The sequence below is a fragment of the Hirundo rustica genome, chromosome 8, assembly GCF_015227805.2.
Source record: "Hirundo rustica isolate bHirRus1 chromosome 8, bHirRus1.pri.v3, whole genome shotgun sequence".
Lineage (NCBI taxonomy): Eukaryota > Metazoa > Chordata > Aves > Passeriformes > Hirundinidae > Hirundo > Hirundo rustica.
The window spans coordinates 16,086,874-16,109,050 of NC_053457.1; the positions used below are offsets into that span (position 1 = coordinate 16,086,874).

At 41.9% G+C, this 22,177-nt stretch overlaps 1 protein-coding gene across 50 annotated transcripts in view; it reads left to right on the plus strand.

Moving 5' to 3' along the window:
• Positions 1 to 22,177, plus strand: part of SORBS1 (sorbin and SH3 domain containing 1) — a 206,351-nt gene that overhangs the window by 138,381 nt on the left and 45,793 nt on the right. For 24 of the 50 annotated variants that reach the window (XM_040071315.1, XM_040071316.2, XM_040071314.2 and 21 more), the window contains 10 exons: positions 2,117 to 2,172; positions 2,992 to 3,057; positions 5,044 to 5,139; positions 8,089 to 8,211; positions 9,735 to 9,761; positions 9,931 to 10,046; positions 12,268 to 13,074; positions 13,656 to 14,027; positions 16,974 to 17,115; positions 21,893 to 21,922. In XM_040071315.1, the coding sequence (XP_039927249.1) occupies positions 2,163 to 2,172; positions 2,992 to 3,057; positions 5,044 to 5,139; positions 8,089 to 8,211; positions 9,735 to 9,761; positions 9,931 to 10,046; positions 12,268 to 13,074; positions 13,656 to 14,027; positions 16,974 to 17,115; positions 21,893 to 21,922 (1,789 nt within the window). In that variant the 5' untranslated portion in view covers positions 2,117 to 2,162. Of the gene's footprint in view, positions 1 to 2,116; positions 2,173 to 2,991; positions 3,058 to 3,259; positions 3,350 to 5,043; positions 5,140 to 8,088; positions 8,212 to 9,734; positions 9,762 to 9,930; positions 10,047 to 12,267; positions 13,075 to 13,655; positions 14,028 to 16,973; positions 17,116 to 21,892; positions 21,923 to 22,177 lie in introns of all 50 variants that reach the window. The other 26 variants (XM_040071334.2, XM_040071340.2, XM_058421600.1 and 23 more) reach the window with 17 other exon arrangements.

Genomic DNA, 22,177 nt, shown 5'->3' on the forward strand with positions numbered 1-22,177 from the left:
AATCCTCTATCTTCTCCTGAAAAGATACACTGAATTATTTTTTCCCACTCCTTTTTAATCTTGCATACCAGAGAAAAGCATTGCAACCTCTTGGGGATGCTTGGAGTGGAAGAAATTTTGTGCTGACTTGCATGAAGCCCATGGGGTGCACCACTGCTGAGTTAAAACATCTGGGTATCAGCAACCTCCTCAGCTTCAGAGAGAGGTTGATCCTAAAGCTGAGTTGAGATTTCATGCAGTATTGCCCCTTCTTGTGGTTTTCTCCTGGCCCCATGGAAGGACTGGTATTTATCCCAGTGAGTTTAATATATGACATTTTTCTACGTGTAGAAGAGCATGCTATTGCTACAAATCTCCTTATGCTGGGTAACATAATTTTAGACTGTTCCTTTTTGATTTCCTTGAACTAAGGCATCTTTCTGGAACGGAAACATACAGAGATCAGAAGGACCATTATTGCTAAGTATGTTTGTCTACATTTTCAGGCTGTGTGAACCATTACTATTTCAGGGACTCACTTCTAATATGAAATGGTAGAAACAAAAAGTAGATACTGTATGGACAGGCAAAATCAGGCAGCCAGCCTTTCAAGTTGGACTTGGTTTTTGTTGGTGACTGATTTTATACTGCATCCCACACTTTACATTGTATTTTACTGGGATCAAGTTGAAGCTAGGCTGAATCCTGCTGAGCCTTCACAAACCCACAGTGTATGTCTTATGTGGGTATTTTAGTGAAGGAAATATTTAAACAATTAAGTGTTGGCAGCTGTTCCTAGGGTGGCTTGTGGGGGAGCCCAGATATTGTCTCATTTTATAGACTCATCTGTTACTATACTTGCTTGTTGGGTTTTCTTTCCTTTTGAGTGTCTGTTGAACATGCTCATTGTATTCTGGCTGGCATGAAACAAATGCTGGTTAAGAAAGAGGATGCTGGAAGCAGGAGAACAAATTCAATTCCCTGAAGGGAATTTTCACCTCTTACAATGTTCCAGTGCTGCCTCCAGTTCATTTAAAAGGAAAAGTATTTTCAACTCTGTTGTTTAGCTTCTTGTTTTCCCAAGCAATTTTCCCTATACTCCTCAGACTGGGGTTCTTGGTTTTGCATGATTTTGTGATTTCAGATGCATGTTTCTATTTGTGTCATGAAAGCCATTAATTGTCTGGAGCTACACTTTCTTTGGGGCTAGCTTTTTGGTGGGGGGAGAGGCGAAGATTGGAGCACAAAATTAAAGGACTTTTAATTAAACATAGGACCTTTAGAGAGTTGAGAGATCTTGTCAAACACATGCCTTTTTTTTTTTTTTTTTTTTAGAAATGTTTTTTGGCTATTTAAACCAATATCTGTGACATTGAAACCTGCTTGCTGCAGGTATCAAGTCCCCACGGAAGTGAGGACAGATAGGCCTCACAATTGTCCTCCACAAACTGGCATCACCATGAAAACTGACTTTTTCTTCTGATCCCCATCTGGTATTTTTTCTCCTGGGTTGGCAATTTCACTGCCTTTGGTACCAGGAGAATTAAAGCTTCCAACTTTCACATTTCACCTACTGGAGTCTGAGCCAGCAGCATTGCACAGCTGGAAATGATTGGTGCAGAAGTTTTAATATGCATTTTAACAAGTGCATCTTTCTGTATTGTTATATCTTTCAAAGGAGAGAGTAGCTTTGATATGAGCAGCAGATTGCCTTGAAATATGGAAAAGCTCTAATTTGAGGGTTTTAGTTTAAAGCTTTTAGTGTCACTTTGATTTTTAAAAAATTCTCTTAAAAGGTGATGCACATTTTATATATTAGAGACTAGTCAGACTTGCACTTTGCCCTTTATAGACTCTTAGACTTAAATGACTATCTTTCAATTTCATATGAAGATTAGTCTTAAAGTCTGGAAGCAGTGCTTGTATTAGGTAGAAATAATTTTTCATTTCTGATAATTATCAGCAAAAAATACATCTGGTGCTTGACATGAATCCACTTGGCATTTGAAAGTAATTTTTTTTGAGAAACTATGACTGTTACCTTGACTCTTGTGATAAATATTCGGCATTGTGTCTGGTGCTGTCTGGGCAGACATGAAACATAATGTATAATAATTCTGCCTTTCACTTTAAACAGACATAAAGAAAATTCAGACGTGAAAAAGGCAAGTCCCTCTGCCACAATGAGCTCTGGTAGGTCTGTGTTGTTTTCTACTTGCACTCATTTGCCTTCCTTTTTGTTACTAGTAATATTCCTGTCTGTTTCTGATGCAATTATTCGTGTATGTTGCTTGAATTTTGGCCCAGAAAGTAGCTAGAAACATCTTGAACTGCAGTAGGTCCTTGTGCTTATTTCAGTGTACAATATAGGAATTCAAAATTACTGATAACCTGAGAAAATTATCTGATTTTGATACATTTTAGTAGAGGTGAAAACATAGTTTGATATTTGGATAGGAAGAATCAGCTGTCCAAAGGAAAACAAGGGGGACCAGAAAATGGGAGCTGGTTGGGAAGAGGAGCCTGGTAACAGGCTAAATCGGAGTGAAAAATAAAACAGATGCCAGACTTGAAGTGCCATATGTAAGATCTGTAGAATGATATTCCCACTTAATTTTAGCATCTTAGCAAGTCTCAACTGGGGTATCATGTCCTGGTTTTGGCACAACATTTTGAATAAAATGTAAACAATTTGAAGCGAGTCCAGAAAAACATGACCTGGGAATTCAGTTTGAGCACTGATAAGCTGGGAACCGCTGGAACAGGTTGCATTGGGGCAGTGCTGGAAGTTTGTGAGAACTCACTAGGCAAACATTTGTCAGGAGTGACAGTGGTAGATTTGTTTCATTCATGGTTCAAAAATAGGGCTTTAGATGACCTTTGGAGCTTCTTTCTAGCTCTGTCTCCTGTGTTCCCGTGAATTTACAAGCGCCGGTTTGATTTGTGTCAGCTGAAGATCTTGTAGACTTGCAAAAATCTTTATTGAAAGCCACTTCTTCATTTGTCTTTCAGAACATGAAGAAATCGATGTTGCAAAAACTGTTGTCAATGGGCTGAGCAGCAATGGACAAGAAAAAGGTGGGTTAAGATCTCCAGAGACACCTCCACAGCTCCTCCCGCGTGTCAGTCGGTGATGCGCTTGATTTTCCTGGAAATTCTCTACAGCGGGGGCTTCCAAATTTAATTCACTTGGCAACTGACACAAGAAAAGCCTTGTGCTGTACCATGCTGGTAGCAGCAGCATTTCTTAGTTCAACAAGTGTTCTTTGTCTCTTTAAAGTGGCAGGCTGGACTTGCCTCTTTGTATATTTTTAGTGCTGTTTTGAGAAAAGCTGTACACTACTTGTGAGCACCTACGAATCGTATCTTAGTGAGTTGAGACAGCATGGGTTTGTGGTGCCTGTGTGTGAACTGTGTTAGCTTCAGGGAGAGGTGAAGCTTTGAGTCTGGGATTAAAGGGCAGGAACTAACCATTTAAGTGATGAAAAAATCTAAACAAACCAGTCTTCATGTTAACATCAGCAAGTTTGCAGTGTGCTTTATAGCATTCAGTTTTGTAGAGTGACGTGTCTGTCTTGGCAGGGTGAAAGTATGTGGGTATGGGTTAATTTTCTGTTGGTTTAATTTCCTTTCTTTTCCTTTGATGCCTTTTTATAGTGGTTAGTATTTTGACTGCATTGTGGATGGATAAATCCAGTCAGTTTCCAAGCAGAACAAAATCAGGATTGTTTTCTAAGCCACAGGCTGTTTGATTTGGGATCTGTTGTATTCACAGGGTCCCTGCTCAGGAAGAGGTATGGAAAACAGGGTTTGATTTGGTTTCCTCTTTTATATAAAAAAATTTAAACAATCCTATCAAATTAAAAACTAATGATTTTATGAGTTTTGAAAAAATTCTGTCAGGCTCTTTGCCCAAGCTTTTGTTGCTTGAGACTCCTTTTCTCGGTTGTGAAATCTGTGCTTTCCAGTTTTGCCGGGTATCAGAAGGATCTGCCACAAGAGGGGGTGTACACACCACCCTGATATCAATGCCTCCCTCAAGCTGGCCCAGTGCTCAGTGTGAGTCTGTAAAATATTAGAAATGTGGTTCCTCTTACTCCTGATTCTACAGGCATGAGAGAGAAGGCATGGAATGTGACGAGACATCTATCATTTTCCAGCTAATACATTCCGGAAACAGGTTTTTTAGAAGAAAATCGTGGCTCTGCAGAAATCAAGACCACTACTCAAATTATGCTGGTGGAGTCATGATACACAAGATGTTTATCTTGGCAGCTCCTGTTGAGCTTCACCTCTGACCAGTACTTGCCTTTTTCACAACAACCCCTCTTTGTAGCTGTTGATTTGAACAGTTTTGTGACAATTGCTAGAATTTTGCATAGTGCTATGTATGGTTTTCCCCAGTGTTACCACATATAGGATAATTAGTGTACTAGCTGATGAAGTCAGGTAGAAATCTCTTCGATTTACTGTTTATATGGATGGATTTTTTTTTTTTTTTTTTTTTCTGAAATAGCTATATGGATGCTACCCTTTAGCATGGGACCTGTTTCAAGATTATTTCACTTCCTTCTGTTGTTGAACTTGTAAAAAAATGAGCCATGAAATTCAGAATTCATGTGATGTGGCTAGTTTAATGTTCTTCTCTCAACCTTTCAGTACTTGTTGTTTGTGGTTTTTTACTTTGTTTTTACTGAACCATATTAATGTTTTACCTAACATTTTTATTTTTGCATGTAGTATACCTCAGTTGAATGATTACACTAAAATTTTTTGATGGCTTCTAAAAACAAATGCTTCCAGATTCTTTTTGCCTGTAGTGTAGCGGCAGTCAGCATTAGTCCATTCAGTGTGCAGTTCTGTATGCTGCATAAAACAGACACATCCTGAATTAGAGCGAATGAAGGGATATTTTTAACAGTTGCATCATTGCTCTCTGGACTGCTTTTGTATTTGAAATTTCCTGCTATTGTGTCTCCAAGTACGTTAGAAAATTTTGTGGCATGCTTCCCAAACTCTGTTCTTTCCTTTTTGGATGTGCCATTTACACTTTTGTGTTTGCAGCTGTTGACGTCCCTTTATGTACACGTTCTATTTCTGCCGTTAAAATAATCCCTGTGAAGAAAGTGAAAAGTTCTCCTCACCTAGTGCTGCCTACAGGTATCTTCTTCTTTCCTCCCCTGCCATGTGTTAGTTAGCCATCATTGTCTCTCTTCTCTCTATCATTGTCTTTCTGCTTCACCCACATGCTTTGGCTAATTCCCAGCTTCATGCTCCTCTCACTCCTCCCAGAGCTGCAGATTTCATCGGTAGGTAATGCAGTTAGCTCTTGATGGCACAATACACTGTTCTCAATTATGCTGCTCTTCTGCAGACATAATTGTGCCTACTTGAATCTGGGATCATTGTAAGCTCTTCTACTAAGGCTCGATTTTGGAAAATACGGTTATCGTTATTATTATAGACTCATTTTGAACCCAAGTCCTGAAGAACCAAAGAATGTTTCTGCATATCTTTGGTCTTTATGAAAGCAAATGGTTCAAACATAGTTAACATTGGTGGTACGGTTTTGTTTTTCTGTACGTGCACTGAATTTAATCCACGTGTGAATAAGTAAGGATGTTGGGCTGTCTGTCACTCTCTTCCCAAGTGCAAAGTACAAGATTACGCTTGTACTTTGTTGGATTTGGACAGTCAGACTAGTGTAGCTGATACTGCTTGTCTCTCCTAATCTGTCACACATGCTTTGTCGGCCTAGTAAAGTGCTAATATCCTGTTTACTGCTAGCTGCTGGATTTCTATACTGAGAGATTCAGATTCTTGTTTTCTGTCACTTGTGAGGGAATTCATCATTCTAGACATTCGTTTTCATATCCCAAGGTGAGATAGTCTGGCAAGATTTTATTTTCAAAGCATTATAATTTTTTTGATTTCAGAGAATGTTTTTTTCTGACTCTTATTCTTTTGGTTCAGTATACAGGTTTAATCTGTTGTACGGAAAATAAAAAAAATATGCATTGATTCCTGAATTTGATTCTCCTCCAATATGATGAAGATATTGTTTTGATATGTCATACATGTTGAGCTCTGTTTCCATTTCTCTCCAGTGCCTGTGAAGCAGAAGTAGGCATAGGATTGCAGGAGAACAGCTACTCTGCACTCTTTGTGGACCTGTATATCAGGCCCAGTGACTCCCAACATTGTGTCCATGCTTTACCGTTACAATACTCTTAAAACTGGGGTCTTGGAGCTTAAACCTTTGTCCTGTGGTTTGGAAGTGAGTCCTTAGAGTCCTTGGGCTCTATGTTGCTCCGTGCAGATGGGAATGATAGCCAGAACTGCACTCTTGGGCAAAAAGAATCCTGGCCCTACCTGAATTATACAAAAATCAGTCACAGGAGTCAACTTCTATTTCAGCAGGGATGTGGGTGACCTTAAGTTGTGATCAGTTGTGGTATATTTAAGGATGAAACAGCTTTTGGTATGTCTGAGTGGGTAGTCTTTCCCCTCACAGATGCTGCCTCAGTGCTGCCTCAGTTAGCTAAAGCCTGAACTGTAGGAAAGTATCTTCTGATTTCCTACTTACTCCATCCTTTTTATAGTCCTAAGTATGGATCTGGAACTATGCTTTTTGTGAAATCCCTAAAGCATTGGAAACCCCTGTAAGGCCTTTAAGAGTGGAGATTCCAGCACAGAGGGATTTCAGTGAGAGCCAGGAGTTTAGAAATAACTGAGTTTCTCCTCTTACTGCCATTATCCATCTGGCATATTGATATTTCCCCATATTGTGGCCACACTGGCTGCGGTTTTCATGGTTTGCAACCTTAGCCAGGGTGTTACCATGGTCTGTAGGCACTGTACTGGTGTGGATTTGGTGAGGCGTTACCTTGCTGAAATCAGCTGCACAAATGTGGGCTGTTGTCTGGACAATAAACAACAGCCTGTGCCCCCTCTGTCCAGTCTGAAGGCATCATTTTTGTTATCATAGCAGTTCCTGGAGAAAAGCTGCATCCTTCCCCATGCAGGGGTAGTATGATCCTCAACCCATAAAACTAAAAATTATTTTGTTGTCGCTTGTGTGATGCAGCATGCACTCAGTACCTCTTCACGCTCCCTGTGCAGTCATGGTAGGGCTGGTACCTCCGTGTAGGTGAGTGAGGTCTGGTGGCAGCTGCAGGGTCAGTAATAGTGCATGAGAAGAGGAGGTGATGTGTTTGTCTATGGAAGTAGCCTAGAGAAACAAGACAATTTTCAGGGTTGTTATTTCCAGAGGTATCTTAAAGGAAATAGCTCTCCAGAAAGATTTTAAGTAGGGGGAGAAGGAGAGGTAGCTTTGAAGTACTGGTTTGTTAAATAGGATGACAGGAAGAGAGAACCCAGGTCATGGATCGAGATACACAAAGGTAAGCCTGCACAGAAGCTGTGCTGAACTGTGCCTCAGCAAGGATGCTGGCATGATCTGGTATCTGGCTCACAGGTTGATCTGAATAGGCATGTGTTAAATCAACCTCGACTTTCTGGGATTTGGGTTCCTTTGTCAGAAGGTGAAACACTGCAATGAAATGGGGAGATGGCAGGGAGATGGCTTGCAGTGCCTTGCCTTTAGATCGTATTCAACATCGTTACAAGATTTTATTTTCCAATGGTCAAAAGTCCTTTTTTTTCCCCCTTTTTCAGTCCTCCACAAAAGGCATTTTTAAGCTTTGGCCCACAAAGTGTGCATTGTGTCACTGGGACATCCCTACAGAAGAGCCACAGGTGTAGTGGTAGCCTGTCCTTGCTAGCTCAGTGTCTCTGTACAAAGTAGAACAAATAAAGCAAATGGACATGTGACCTTTGGTTCAAACAATCTTTTTCCCCTCCTTCCTTTCTTAGCTCTGTTGCACCAACTCAGAACTTAACTGCTACATTCATCAATTACATCAATATAATACTGCTTTGTTTTCTCAATGCTTTAAATACAGAGCTAATCTTCATCTGCACAAACATTACTAGATTGATTCACCTGGAGGCAGCCATGCTAAAATTACTCTAGAGCTCTGATGGCTTCTGATAGCTTTGCTTCATCCCTTTCTGAGTGTTTCTTCTGTGCATATGCATTTCCTGTAGAAATGGATCCCACAAAAGTCTGCAGTGGAAAAGGAGCTGTAACCCTCCGGGCAACTCCATCTTATGAGGGGAATCGGACTATCACTTCACCACCATGTCCTCAGGATGTTGAGCAACCTGAAAGTAAGTGGTAGAAGGTTGACTGGAATCTGTTAGTCACAGTAACCTCAAGACAGGTCAGTCCAGGGTCTTGGGCTTACTTTATAATTATGGTTTAAATTGCAGAATTCCATAGCATAGTTGGAAACCTCTTGAAAAGACCAGACCAGTAGAGACCCTGACTCCTAGTGCAGATTTCATGACCACTCAGTCATTGACTGAAGTTTGTCAGGAGCACCAAAAACTCTCCGTTCTTTTCTTTCTTCCCCTCCTGCTCTCACCGTCCCCAGGGCAGGCTGTGTCAGCTCTTTTTATCCCAGGCACGAGGTGGCACAGAAAGAAGCTGCGTGGTGCTCCTGCCACTGCAGCATTCAGCTGGGTTGTCAGGGAAGCCGGGACAGCGTTCCCCCGGACGGCAGCGTCGCCGTCTTTCAATAGCAGACGTGTAATTACTTAATTGTAGGAGACAGGCAAAGCATAACAAACCTGGCCAGTGTCGTGGGTCTGGCAAAGAGGATGAACTCCCAAAGGCAAGATGCCGTTAAGGGGGAGGGGGTAAAACGTGCTCTTGAAAGCAAAGCAGACAACGTTTCTCACTGTATTGTTGGAGAAAGGGCAAATCCATTAATTCTAGCCCTAATGTGCCACTTTCTTCTCTGTCTTCTCCCTTTCTGCTCCACCCGTGACCTACCCTCTTTTTATGCTTGCCTTTCTCTGTTTCTTCACTCCTACCCCCTACTGTTGCCTCTCTCCTTTCTGTTGATGGCTTCATAAATGTCCAACAGCTTGAATGGCAATGGGCCTATTACTATGGAGATCAGTTCATTAATGCTTCTTTTGCTTACTCTCTCTCAATCGCTTTATGAAATGTGCTTTGGAGCTGGAAGAGCTTCGTGCATATAACCTAAACAGCAAAATGGGTACAGGGTGGGGAGGAGCCCAGTGCATATAACCTAAACAGCAAAATGGGTGCAGGGTGGGGAAGGAGCCCAGTGGGAGCAGGTACATGTGTGATGAGACCACTGCATGTAGCTGCAGGGAGTGGGTTGTAAAGTGATTGTTATAACTCCCTTCATGCACTTAGTCTGCAAAACTTGATCTATTTGTTGATAATCCTTTATCTCAATACAGTGATATTGTTAAGGATAAATGTCTTCATAGTCTGAATACAGGGTCCCTACATTTCCAGTAATTTGTGGTGTCTGGATGTCAAGCTGCAGCTTTAGAAAGTAGCTAGCTGGGCAGCCTTTTTGCCTCTGAAATGAGAATGTCAATGAACAATTGTTTCTTCATTGCTCTGAATGAATTGCCTTGTGTTTACAAAGGTCAGAAACAAGGAGGACATCATGTTTAGGGCTGGTCTCTATGGTAATTACGCAGCCCTGTCAGAAAGCATTTTATGTGTGAAATGAAGTAGCTTGACTCTTAACTTCAATTGGTACATGTTTTCTGGAAATGTAATGGTTTATTTTTTTCCCTCTTTCTTTTTTTCTATCCCTGTCCTCCACCCCCACCTCCTCTGTCCCTCCTTTCTGTGAAACACTTAGGTCTGGAGCCAGAAAACTCAGAAACAGGTATAAACATTGGCTGCTTCTCTTGTTACTTCTGTTGCTTTATTGGAATTATTTCTTGTTGCCTGGGGGGAAAAAAGAAAGAGGAGGGAAAGGAAGAAAAGAGTCCCCTCCTTTCACTTATCCCAAAACCGGAGGGAATCTGTGATCTGAGTTTTCTTTCCCCTCACAGATGATTGGAGGTCGTCGTCTAACACTGATGCCAATGGGGATGCCCAGCCATCTTCTCTGGCTGCCAAGGGTTATAGGAGTGTGCGTCCGAACCTTTCTTCAGACAGCAAGCCGCAGGTAAGGCTTTCTTCTGTGACCCTGAGGGTGATCATCTGGGTTCAAGCACTGGATTCGTGATCAGGTGGCCTGGGCTGAACTCCAAACTTGGCTGCAGATGGGTAAGTTGCTGTGCCTCAGCTTTTTCTACCTTTAAAATGGGGGCAACACCGATGTCAGCAAAGTGTTGTGGAGCTTGTGTATTCAGACACACCACGGTGTTTCCTGGGTGGACGAAGGAAGAGGACAACACTATTTGCGAGAAAAAAGGTGAAGTAATCGTCTGTAATTTTTTTGTATTTTATGCTGGTTTATTTCCTAGAAATTGCTGCAGGCTGAACTCAGAGTTGCACCCTACATTAAAAATAAAATGCATTTCAGTTTTAGCACTGTAACTGATAGAAGCCAACAAGGGAAATGTTATTTGTACCTGAAGGTAAATTGTTGGAGTCAGTTTGCTAAGGAAAGTGCAGACTTTCTTTTTGGGTGCTCAGTCTGCACAGAAGCAGTCTGGAAGCTGGTAATGAAGCCCTTCTTTAGGAACTGTTGTTTTTTGTGTGTGACAGAGTCCCTTTAAATCCTAGTCCCCTATCAGTGTGACTGCTCTCATCATCAGGGTCCCTTTAGCAATGCTACAGACCAGGTACCATAAGTGAAAAGTGGAAGAAGGAGCAGCTCCAATGAAGGTGAGGGAAGGAGCAGCACCCTAAAGACAGACCCATTTCTGCTCAATACTTAGAGCTGTCCTGTAGTCCTTTCCTGATCTTGTAGATGAATGGAGAGAGCACTGGTGCATATAATACTTGTTACAGAAGTCACAAGAACTACTGTTCAAACTGAGCTGAAATGGAAGAAATTCCGAAAGGAATGAACGTATTCAGAGGCAGAAGCCCTTTAAAACAGCACTAACCTACCCACTCCTCCACTCCCTTTTGCTTCAGGGAAGGGTGGGAGGGGCAGAGGGGCAGCATGAGGACAGCAGGTTTGGAACAGCAGCTGTAATTTTATGAAACTTTTCTACATCTATATCCATGTAACAAGAATAGGTTCTTGCCACAACTTGTCATATCTGGATGACTTTTAAAGGACGTCTCTTTCCAGATTTGAATGTTGCAAGCTATTAAGCATCTTCATTCTCTGGTTTTGACATTTTTAGCAGTGGTTTAGGCAGCCTTTGCCCATAAAGATATGACAGCAGAGTGTTTGTAAAACCTACTTTCACAATCTCCAAAGGGTTAATTTGCAAAAATCCAGGAAGCTGCTGTTCACCAGGTGGGTAGTCTCTTCTTTCCAGTAGATCATCCTTTTCAGCTACTGGCAAAAAAACCCCAAAAACACACCAAACAAACCACTCTGTATTGCTATTTTATCTCACAATAGTTTGGCTTTCAGAAAAAAATCACTGTAATTGGAGTTGCAGTAGGCAGGTGATTTGGAGTTAGCAAGCAATGTGTTGCCAAGTACCAAAACCAGTAAAGGTTTTCTTATGTACTAGTAACAGGATTTCTCTCTTGGCCATCTTGATTCTGGAGGGAAATTCTGATCATCTCAGTTCCTCAAGAAACTTTAATTGTTCTGGTCTTCCTGAAAGCATTTTCAGGATGGAAAACTCCTAAAGAGAATTGAAGAGCTGGCCTTTAGAATGACGAAATGCTGACTTTTTACTTAGCCAGCTATGGTATGCTACAGCACTCGCACGATATCTGCTTTCATTAGCATTGGTGTAACTTGGCAATGTTCATTTTTCAGCAGTGCACTTTACATGCAGAGGTGGCCTAGAACTCTGAGTTTGCCTTTGCAGTTCAAATGTTCCCAGCACTGGGAAGTGTTTAGTTACGCAAGCGTGAGACTGAATTGAGTTAGCCATGATGTTAAATCTTGACTGAGGCTTTCCCAGGGGCCTGGTGGGTCTTGCTGTGCAGGCCTCTTGAAACAATACAGTAATGAGTATTATTGAGCACAAAGAGAGAAACGTGTAGGCAGGGACTTGAGGGCTGGGTTAAGTTTGTGTGCTGCAGTGAGCTGTGCTAAGAAAGAATGTGTGAGATGATGAACGTGAATGAGTTCTGCACTGGCCTTTCAGATACTGTATTTGCTTTTTATTCTTGCTGTATTAAAACCTGCTTAACCCAAGTCTAATGATCAAATTCATTCTGAGAATTTAATTTTTTTTCCTTCCTTTTTCCTTTCATTTGATGCTGCTTCCTCTTTCTTTCCTACCTTCTTGACTCTGCCTGATCAGGCCCTTGCTCCTCCCCGTCCTCCTCTTCCCAAAGAGGAAAGCTTTGCATGGCGTCCTCGCACTGACACTAAAGTGACCAACCTGTTGCCAGTGCCCATCATGGACTGTGTGTACCTGAATGCACCCAAGCCTTATTCACAGCGTGCATCACCGACCACCAGTGCACGCTGTTATTTGTCATCACCTACCCCCTATGGGGCCGTCCCCAGTGGCAAGCAAGGCTTGCCAGCAGGGCGTTCTCCCTCTTCAGGCCCCAAAGACGAGGTGCATGCTGGGCAGCCACTCTTGGAAAGTCACTCCTCATCGGGTGCATCATCCTTACAACGCAGCCCTGACAGGGCAGATCCCAGTAGTAAGGCTGGAATGAATGCCAGTCATGAGACGAAGGCGGATAAAAAGGTCAGCAAACTATATGTAGCTTGTTTATCTAACAGCACTTGCTCAGGCGCATCTCAAAATTCCACTGGCACCACACATGACCCAGCAGCCAGCACCAGTTTGGGCGCTGAGCTCACTCAGGCACCAGCCACCAACATTGTTTCCTCTGTAACAGACACTGAAAAGTCTCTTCCTGCTGCTCCTCCTCCTCCTATTCCTCCCAGGCCGTACTTTTACATTGTCCTCAGCAAAGACGCAGTTAGTTATGGTGCAGGCCAGCCCTCCCGGACTCAGTCATCACCTCCGCAAGCTGTGAGGGACAGAGTGCTAGAGCCCCAGAGCACAACTGCCACAGAGGACAGGATGAGAAAAGAGCCTTACCTTACTCAGCAGCGACAGCCACCATACAAGGCAATGGGACGCAGCATGGTACATGTTTTATCCATAACCTTGTTTTCTTTCAGCTGAGTGAACAGTTCTTTAATTCATTACATTGTTCCCTTAATGCTTTATTCCCCTCCTACCTTAATTTCTCAGCACTTGTGCCACCTTGAGTCTTGTGGTCTTTTACCTGATAATATTTAACACCCCATGTTTTCCCTCAATGTTGGTCTGTGTGTTCGTGTGTGTGTGTGCGGTGTTTTAGGGATTTGGGTTGGACTGGTGAGGATCTTTCTAATTTAGGGAGATGTAAAAGAAGAAACTCTATAATGTGTAATGGTTAGAACTTCTCAAGTGATGGTGAATGCTGAGCTATTCTTTGGTTAGATTTAGCCTCACTACACAGAACTGGAGAAGAGGGGTGGTGAGGGGAGAATAAAGATTTTTTGTGAAAAAATATTGTGCTCATAGAGGCCAGGGCTGCAAGCCTGAAGAAGTATGTTTCCTTCAGGAAAGATCTGCTGGGGCTTTGTATCATTTTGGGTACATTCCTTGCATGACACGATATGGCTGCATTAGACTAAAGTAACGATCTCCCCCAGTGCATAACAACACCTTGTTTCCTACAGGATGCCACTGCCACCACCTCAGCTCAGCCTGGAGTTATAGTAGTCCCCCTCCTCCAGGTTAATCCAGACAGACAACAAGAAGGCAGCTCCAGCACTCCACCACCGCCTCTGGTTCCTTTCGGTCAAGGCTCCGTATTCCCTGAGATTGTTTCTCCTGGCTCACCCTTGACTTTTCCAACTCTAGATGATTTCATTCCCCCACATCTCCAGAGGGGCTCCCACCATAACCAAGCACCCTCCACATCTGGCACATTACCCTCTGTTTACCCGAAACTGCCATTCTTCTCATCACCACCTTCACTTGTCCCTCCGGTCACGGGGGCTTTGCACAGGGGCTTGAAGCCTGAAATCACTGGAGTCATCTCACATACAGTAAGCTTGCCAAGTACCCTCCTCGCCCTTTTCCTAAATTTGTATTCCTGGATTAAAATTACTTTCTCCTTGCAATACTAAACTTGAGGGAGGAGTGATGAGTCACTCCCTGCCAGAGCAGCATGACAACTGAAACCTTGTTTGTGTCCTGCGCTAGTGCATGTGGTTTGCCTGCCTTGTGCAGCTTGGAACTTTCTTTTGACTTCTTGCAGCATTTGACTGTCTCCCTTTGTGCCCGTTCTGCTGGGTGATGCACACCTGAAGAGTCTTCACAGGATTTGCTCAGAATAATGAATTCTGCATAAGCTGAATAGCTGCAATTAACTGATCTTCTCAGGCTCTTTTTATAGCATCCTTAATTGTGTTGGAATAACATTTAAAGCAGCAACAGCAGGCCAGTTGAAGGTTAGGGCTGGCTTTCTGTTCCACTTGGAGCCACAAGGCCATATGGTCTCCACACAAATCCCTGATAAAATCAGTGTAAGATTGCTGCCAGTATCCAATGACCTACGAGTTATAAGATAGTTACTGTCCTAAGAGTCCTCCAAGCATGGAGGTGCTATGCAATAGATTAGGCAGTGTATCTCTTTATTTGGGAATTGCTTGTGTGAAAATTTTGAATAATTCAGTCTGCAAGAGTTTGAACTTGGAATTTACTGTGTTCTCCTTGAGTTAGGTTTTGTTTCTCTTTAAGCTCATCACCTATTTTAAAAAGTCCTCGAGGACAAGGAGGAAAAGTTGCTCTCGGTTAAAGTTGCAGAGGAGGCACAAAGTACCCTACCCTCCTCGTGCTGGAAGTCTTATGGCCACCTTTTTTTTTAATGCTTGCTTGTGAGGACAAGGAAGAAGTTCAGCAGAAATTGCATTCTCTCGTGATGCTTGCTCTGCCCTTTGATTTTATAGGGATTCACCAAACAGGCATCTGGGCTAGGGGAAAGAAAAAAGCAACCAAGGATGATGTTTTCAATAGTTCTCAGCATCAGCCTTTCTACTTTTATTAAAATTGGAAGGGTTTTTATTACAGAGAGCAATGAATGAAAGTTGGGATTTGGTGTTTTGGTTTTACTTTGTTTTTTGTTTGTTTGGTGTTCTTTGTTTGTTTTTGAGAGGTTTGTTTGTTTGTTTTATTGTTTGGGGTTTTTTTAATGGAGTCTATCTACAGATTCCAGGAAAAAAAAAAAAAAAGGGAGGCATCCAAATCATAAAGGAGCACTGGAAATTTTGCTGTACCTGACTTTCTTGAGATGAGAGTTGAAACATTTTTGGACATGCTCACTTCAGACATGTAGTCACCAAGCTGTTTCCCATGATGATTTAAATAGTCTTTGTTCATTCTCTTTGGTGACTTCACTGGGGCTGCTGAGCCTATCCTGATCCAGCATCCCTCTTCTTTGAGGGATTCTTATTTGTATTTTAAGTCATCAAAGTGAAGCTCAAACAAATTCTCACACTTTTCCCTGACTCTTCCTCTTTTTTACTTTAATTGCATTGTTTGGAATATTATTGCAGTCAGCAAAATGGGGCTGGTCTCTCTCTAGGGGACATCTGTTCCTGAAGACCACTGATTGTTTTCTGTCCCCTTGAAATGTCTATGGCCTGACCAGCTGCTGCTTGAAGCAAGATTGTCTTTATCCAACAGAACAAGATTGTTCTTCCCCATTTCCCCTCCAGGTTGGAGAGGCTGCAGGTGCTTGTTCTGATTATGGCCAATTGTCACTATGATTTATCATGGGCTCTGGTGCCAGGCCTCACTTTGGCCCCTGTTCAGTCCCTGCCTGATGTTGTAAATCCTCTCGCCTGATGCTGGTGTGTGTGAAGGGCAATGAGTTGCAGTCACATTTAGCCAGAAAAGCTGGGAGTAGGGTTTTTTTCTGGAGTAATATTCTGGGTATATTCAGGGGTTTTTTTAATAATGGCGAAAATACCCTTGAATGCTCAGCTGATTTTACAGATCAGTGGCTTGCAGTATTTGAGTCTGACAGTGGAGCAGCAGGAGTGCAGGAATTTGGTTTGCTGTCCCATATTCTCTTTGTTTGGATGCTCAGTTCCCATTAAGGGTAATTGTGCGCCCAAATTCCTTAAGAAGCTTTGAAAAATCTCAGTCTAAACTGATGCACACACAGTCTTCAGTCATCATCCCTTCTTTATCTTAGCCACCTTACCACCCCCAGAAGTCCAATACCCATGGACTGAGGCTTTTCAGAGGTGAGCTAGGTTTCAGTCTCCCTGCTGACACAGCCTGTATTTCTACAGAGCAGCCAGAGCTGTGGTAGTGTCAGAGGTGGGTTTGAAATAAGCAAATAATGGAGCTGGATGCTTTAGGAGAGCAGGAGCAGCATGCTATCTGTGCTCCAGCAGCAAAGCCATCTCCCTTACTAGAATCTTACTTGTTACCTTCTGTCAGTTTTGGGGCCTTTTTGTCATTGCTTTAATCAGGTAGGTATCACATTGTCTCCTGAGTGACGGTGCTAACTTAATTCCTTAGTCTTTTCTTACCAAACCAGCTGCAGTAATACTGTTTCACTCCAGAACTGCATGAGTTTTGCATGTCTGACTTGCTCTGAAGGGAATACTCTTGGAACAAATGTTTGTGCGTGTTATCAGGGGAAAGATATCTGCATCTTTCCCCCCTCCCCCCGATCTGCTCATTTCTGACACCTTGTGTTTGCTCCAGTGTCTCATAGATGAACTTAGTGCCCTCTTTTGGTGTTAGAGTTGTGAAACCAAACACCACCTAACTATAGTACTGCCTTAGCAAACTAATTTCATTAACAACGAGCAGGGTATGTACAAGGAGCAGGGTAATACTTGTGCTTATGCCTTTTTTACTAAAATTTGCTGTGATTATGCTTCTCATTCAGCCTAAAATGTTGGGGTTTTTTTCCAGATTTTCCCAGTGTAAGACCCGTCTGCATGCTGCTAATGACGTGTTGCTCTTCTTTTCAGGATCCCAGTCCTGTGCTAAATGAAGTGCCCCAGCCTGGCACTGACTATCCATCCTCCATCACTTCCATCAGCAAGTCTGCCTCTGCCTATCCTTCTACCACAATAGTCAATCCCACTATTGTCCTCTTGCAGCACAATCGAGGTAAGGAGACATGCATGTAGATAATTTTGGCTCAAAATGAGCAAACTGTTATGCTAGAAGGAACTGGAAAATGTGTGTGCTGTTGATAATTAGGTCCAGACTACTAAGAGCTGACAAAGTTGCCTCAAAAAAACTTAGTGACTAGAACATACAACAGGGAAATGAGAGCGATAAGTTTTTTCTAATTAAAACCTGTTGGTCAGAAGCTCTTTGAAGCTGAGGAGAGATTTTTAACTGGGCTGTGGACATATGGATAAGCTCTTGCAAGGTACCAGCTGTCAGGTGTCTTGTGATGGAGATGGTTGTATGCTCCCATATTATCTGTCTGTAGAAACAAGGTAGCTTGAGGTAGCTTGAAAAGGTGATATGCTACTTCTCAGCTACTGCAGTGTGAAAGCAGCTTATTTTCTATTACAGTAGGAGAGATTTGACCTCTGAATTTGTAGCAGAATTTGCCCAATAGTAAATAATTTACTTGCCCACAAGTCTGATCTTGGCATTTTTGCCCTCTATCAGTAACTGGATCAATTCAAACTTATATTGTAGTAATCCTTGAACTCTGGATTTGCAAATGAGCAAAACAGCTTTATTTGAGAACTCCCAAGAATCAAAACCTTTCTCACATAAGCTGAATGGATAGTTCTATCTCTTTACTTCTGGATTTGGAGAGAAAATTTGCTTCTCCTTTTTAGTTCTCCTGATGGCTGGCATTACCACAGCTTCCCAATTTGTTGTGCATCACTGAAGACAGCAGCTCGTAACAGGCCACAGAGATGCAGTCCAGTTTGCCTTGATTTCTAGTGGACTTGAGAAACCCAGGAATCCAGCCACTATTGCTGTGGCTTACCTTTTCAAAGAAATAAAAAAATCAGAAAATAGGGTCAAGACCTGCACTCTCATACTGTAGCCATTTTAATTATAGCATTGATGAGCTCCTTTGCAGGCCCTCATGAGATTTTTATCGGTGCCTTTTAAAAACAGGCTTCAGACTTTGATCTTGAAGGCAGTGTTCTCACTGCAGCCCAGTGGATTAAAGGAGTAATGAGTGGATTATCTCCTCCTTTTTGCTAGCATCTGAAACAGCTTTGCTTATGTGCTTCCGAATGAGGATGTCTGGATTCCTCAGCTGCTTCAAAAAGGAGAAAATCTGATTTGAGGCAGCCTTTTTAAAACTCAAAGCTTTTTGTTGACTTTCTTGGGGTGGGATATGCTTCTTTTTTTTTTTTTTTTTTTTTTTCCCCATCAAATTTGGAGTATTTAACACAAGGATATTTTCCCTCTGTAGACTTGAAGAGCCTGAGAGACAAAGTTGTGTCGTGATGATACATGCACACTGTCTCTGAGAGAACTGATGTGAAATTATTCTGTTTGCTCATTACCTTCACAGCAAACAGTTTGTCCTGTCTGAATATTGCTTTTGATACTTTACTGTGATGGATTGAAGAGCCTTCTCTCATCATGTTCTTTCTGTGATACAGATCATGGCCAGATATGCCATTTGTTCATGTCTGTGAAGTGCATCATCCTAATCCCTGTTCTTCAGTATATATTGGTCCAACTTGTAATTTGCATGTATCAGGTTGGTTTGACAAGGCATCGTAGTCACAAATTTGTGTTGACTGACCTTGTATATTTAAGACTAGGTATTTATTGGAAGATCCCATATGAATAATTTTTATGGCATTATTACTTACTTGACAGACAGACGTCCCAACCATCTTTTTCGAAGGTTGTCACATTTGCTTTCTTCATTGTCCTGTGGAGTTTCCTTTGTGTTCTAAGACATACCAAGGATGAATGGTCCAATCTCCAGAACTGCTCCCTTTAGAGCAGAAAACTGCTCTAAAACTCTTACTGTGGTTTATATGAACGTGCTCGGTTTTATCTGCCCTTAGCTGTCCTTCAGCAAAGTCCTTAGTTACTGTTGTAGTGGAAAGTATTTCTCCATCAGGCAAAGTAAGACATCGTACTTCTTTTTTTCTGATTTTTTTTTCAAATGTAGAATGGAAACACTAATCAGATGTGTCATCTTTCCTGCCCTTTTATTACCATTGTGCCTATTTTGTATAAGACCAAGATCATTCCTAGTTTCTGTTTATTCTTCTTGTGCCTCAAACCTATTTTTGAGTCTGAGACATTCTGTTAACGCTTTTATTCCATTGTAATTTTCTTTAATTTCCCAGCATATATTGTCTTCTTGTAGGTGCACATTTCCCATCTTTTTTTGGTGAGGGTTTCCTGCAGTTCCTTATGCTTCCCTTCCTATCTAAGATTTATCCCAGCATAGTATTGAAGATTTCTTTCTGCTAACTTAGTATTTTTAAATGGTTCTCAGATCTTAGTTATCTATTGAATTTCTGTCCTGGCTGACATGATTCATATTTGGTTTCATCTTTATGTACCTTATCTGTCCAAAACTAGGTTGCTCTCATGGCATATATCAAATTGTTACTAGGTTAAGTCCACCTTGTCCTGAATGGTTAATTATGTTTTGTGCTGAAATCAATTCCTTCATGTCAAGGTGGTGTTTAGTAAAAATTCCTTTTGTGTGCTCTGAAATACCCTGTAAATTAGAAATTTCAAGGTCATTTTAATGCAGGAAGTCTGAGGTCTCCATCAGTTTAGTCTTCCAGATGGATAATGTGACTTTCTTTCTCCTTAGTGGATTATTGATTGCTTTTTAAGGAGCTAGCTCTCTTATTCTCTGAAGTGACTGTTGTACCAGACATTACCTACTTCATGAAAATGACCTAAATAATTTCAGATCCTCTTTTTCCTAGCAAATTTTCTTTTCAGCAACTTTATTTTGCACCAAACGTGTTCTCAAATACTTGTTTTCTTTCCTTTTTTCTTTTTGGTGTTTTTTTTTGTTTGTTTGTTTGTTTTTGTTTTGGTTTGGTTTGGTTTTGTTTTTACTGGTTTCAAGTCAGTCTCCTCCAGTGCTGCTTCCTCTGGGGGGATCTCTGAGGGCATCTATAATCATTCCTTCACTGTTGCCAGCAGTTTTATCCTTCCGCTTGACCCTTTCTCTGAGAATCCTACAAATTTTTGGCCTTTGCTTACAGTCCCAGAGCACAAGATGAAGAGCAAAAGCCTCAGTTAGCTGGTGTTTGTCTGGGGGTACAGTCGGGCTCTGGTCAGGCAGGAGAGTGAAACAGCACGCGCCTCCTGCTCCTTCTGCTTCTATCCATTCTATCCATTAGCTGCTCTCTTTTCTACACAGAGACACAAGGGAAAAGGAAATCTCCTCTTCATGGAAAAAGTACATTTGACTTTCTTCATGAAAAGTCTGGTAATTCATGATGTTCTCTCCTCTGTGGAAATGAGATAGGAAAAAGCTCTCAAACATTGACTCCTTAAACTACATGTACTTGTCAGAAGTGCTCAGTGATTCAACACAGATCTCCTTGATGGCTCCACTGTCACTTACATTTTTTCCTCCCAAGTTCCAGAGATGGGCATCGTTGCATTTGTCCCTTGCAGTTTCTTGTGGTACAGTGACCTATTCCTGGAGGCCTGCTTACCCCAGTGAACCCTGCAGCAGGTGGTTCCATCTCTTCTTCTGCCTCCGAGTGCTGACCCTTCCTTTTACCCAGTGCATGTAGGGGGATTTTTCCTATGCTGGCAGCTATTGTGTGAACATTATGTACAGGAGCAGCTTGCCATCGGTGGTCAGCAGGGCAGAGGCTGAAGGTCAAAGTTCAGAGGTATTGCTAAGGGAGCTGCACTGAGGAGAAAGACCAGTCTCCCTTGCTGAGATGATCCACTTAGTGCAAATACCTAGTGAACGTGAGTCCCTCTAGATGACAGCACACACCTGGAGGTTTGTTACTATGGCAAACTTGCTTGGCAAGTGTTCTGTGCCTCTCCAAAGCTCAGTTATTTCCTGTGTAGGCATGGCATGGTGTGGTTTACCATAAATATATAATGAGTGTGTTTAATACATTAAAGTTTTTTAATCTCTGCTCTAACAATATGAGCTTTCAAAAGTGTGCTTTTTATGTCAGTAAAATATTTTATTCTTTTCAAATGGCTTTCATGCTTTAAAGAAAAAAATTAATTGCTAGGGAATAAAAAAAGCAGAGAATAGAGTGCCAAGTGTTCTTGGTTTATTCCCAGCTGTGATTTGGGTAAGTCATTTGGACATCCTTTTAGAAAGGACTAACTTTAGGGTGGTCAAACCTGCTGAGAGATGCCACAAATACTCCAGTCTGGGAACTTGTTAATGAAAAGCCTCTAACCAAGGGGACCATTTTGAGAATCAAAGCCTTTGAGCTGTGCCTATACACAAATCACTGAATCTGTGGCTCAGTAATATGTGATGAGACTCAGCAAGCACCAACAATGACTTTATCCTTTCCTATATCCTTTTGAAATGCTACAGCAGTATTATTTCAAAATGTACTTCATGATAATGGTAACAGAGTTAGTTATCAAGTTGCTTGACTCTGTGAGTTTTTTACTGGTTTTCAAATTGTCTCCTGGCCCATGTTTTATTCTCTGATGTTACAAAAAAATATGAAAATTTAAATGCAAGTGCTCTTTGCAAATGTGCTGGTCACTGCATCATGAGATTTGTTATCCCACGAGGCTGCTATGTGGAGAAGGGACTGTGGGCTGTCACTTTGGCAGGGTATTTGAAAACAGATTCTCTCCAGCAGCTGCTATCATTCTACAGTGTACTTCTTGCCTGTCAGAAATGCAGCACCAGAGCACTTGCTGTTTGTCTCACACATTTGTTCTGTATTTTTTTGTTTTGTTTCTTCCTTTACCACAGAACAGCAAAAAAGGCTTAGTAGCCTGGCAGGTATGATGCAAAAGGTCTGCTACCCCCAGCTGCTGCCTCTGCTGGAGCAAAGCTGCTGCTTTGATAGCTTTGGGGTGCCTTTAGCAAACACACTGCCCAGGAACTGCAAAGAAATACACCAAACACCTAAATTACTCATCTGTTAGTCCTACGTCATAAAACTTACCAACCTTTTAAACACAAATCCTTTAGTTCTGAGTTTTGCAGGGCAGAATTGTGTTTGCTCATGGTACCAACAGATCAATGCATTGCTAT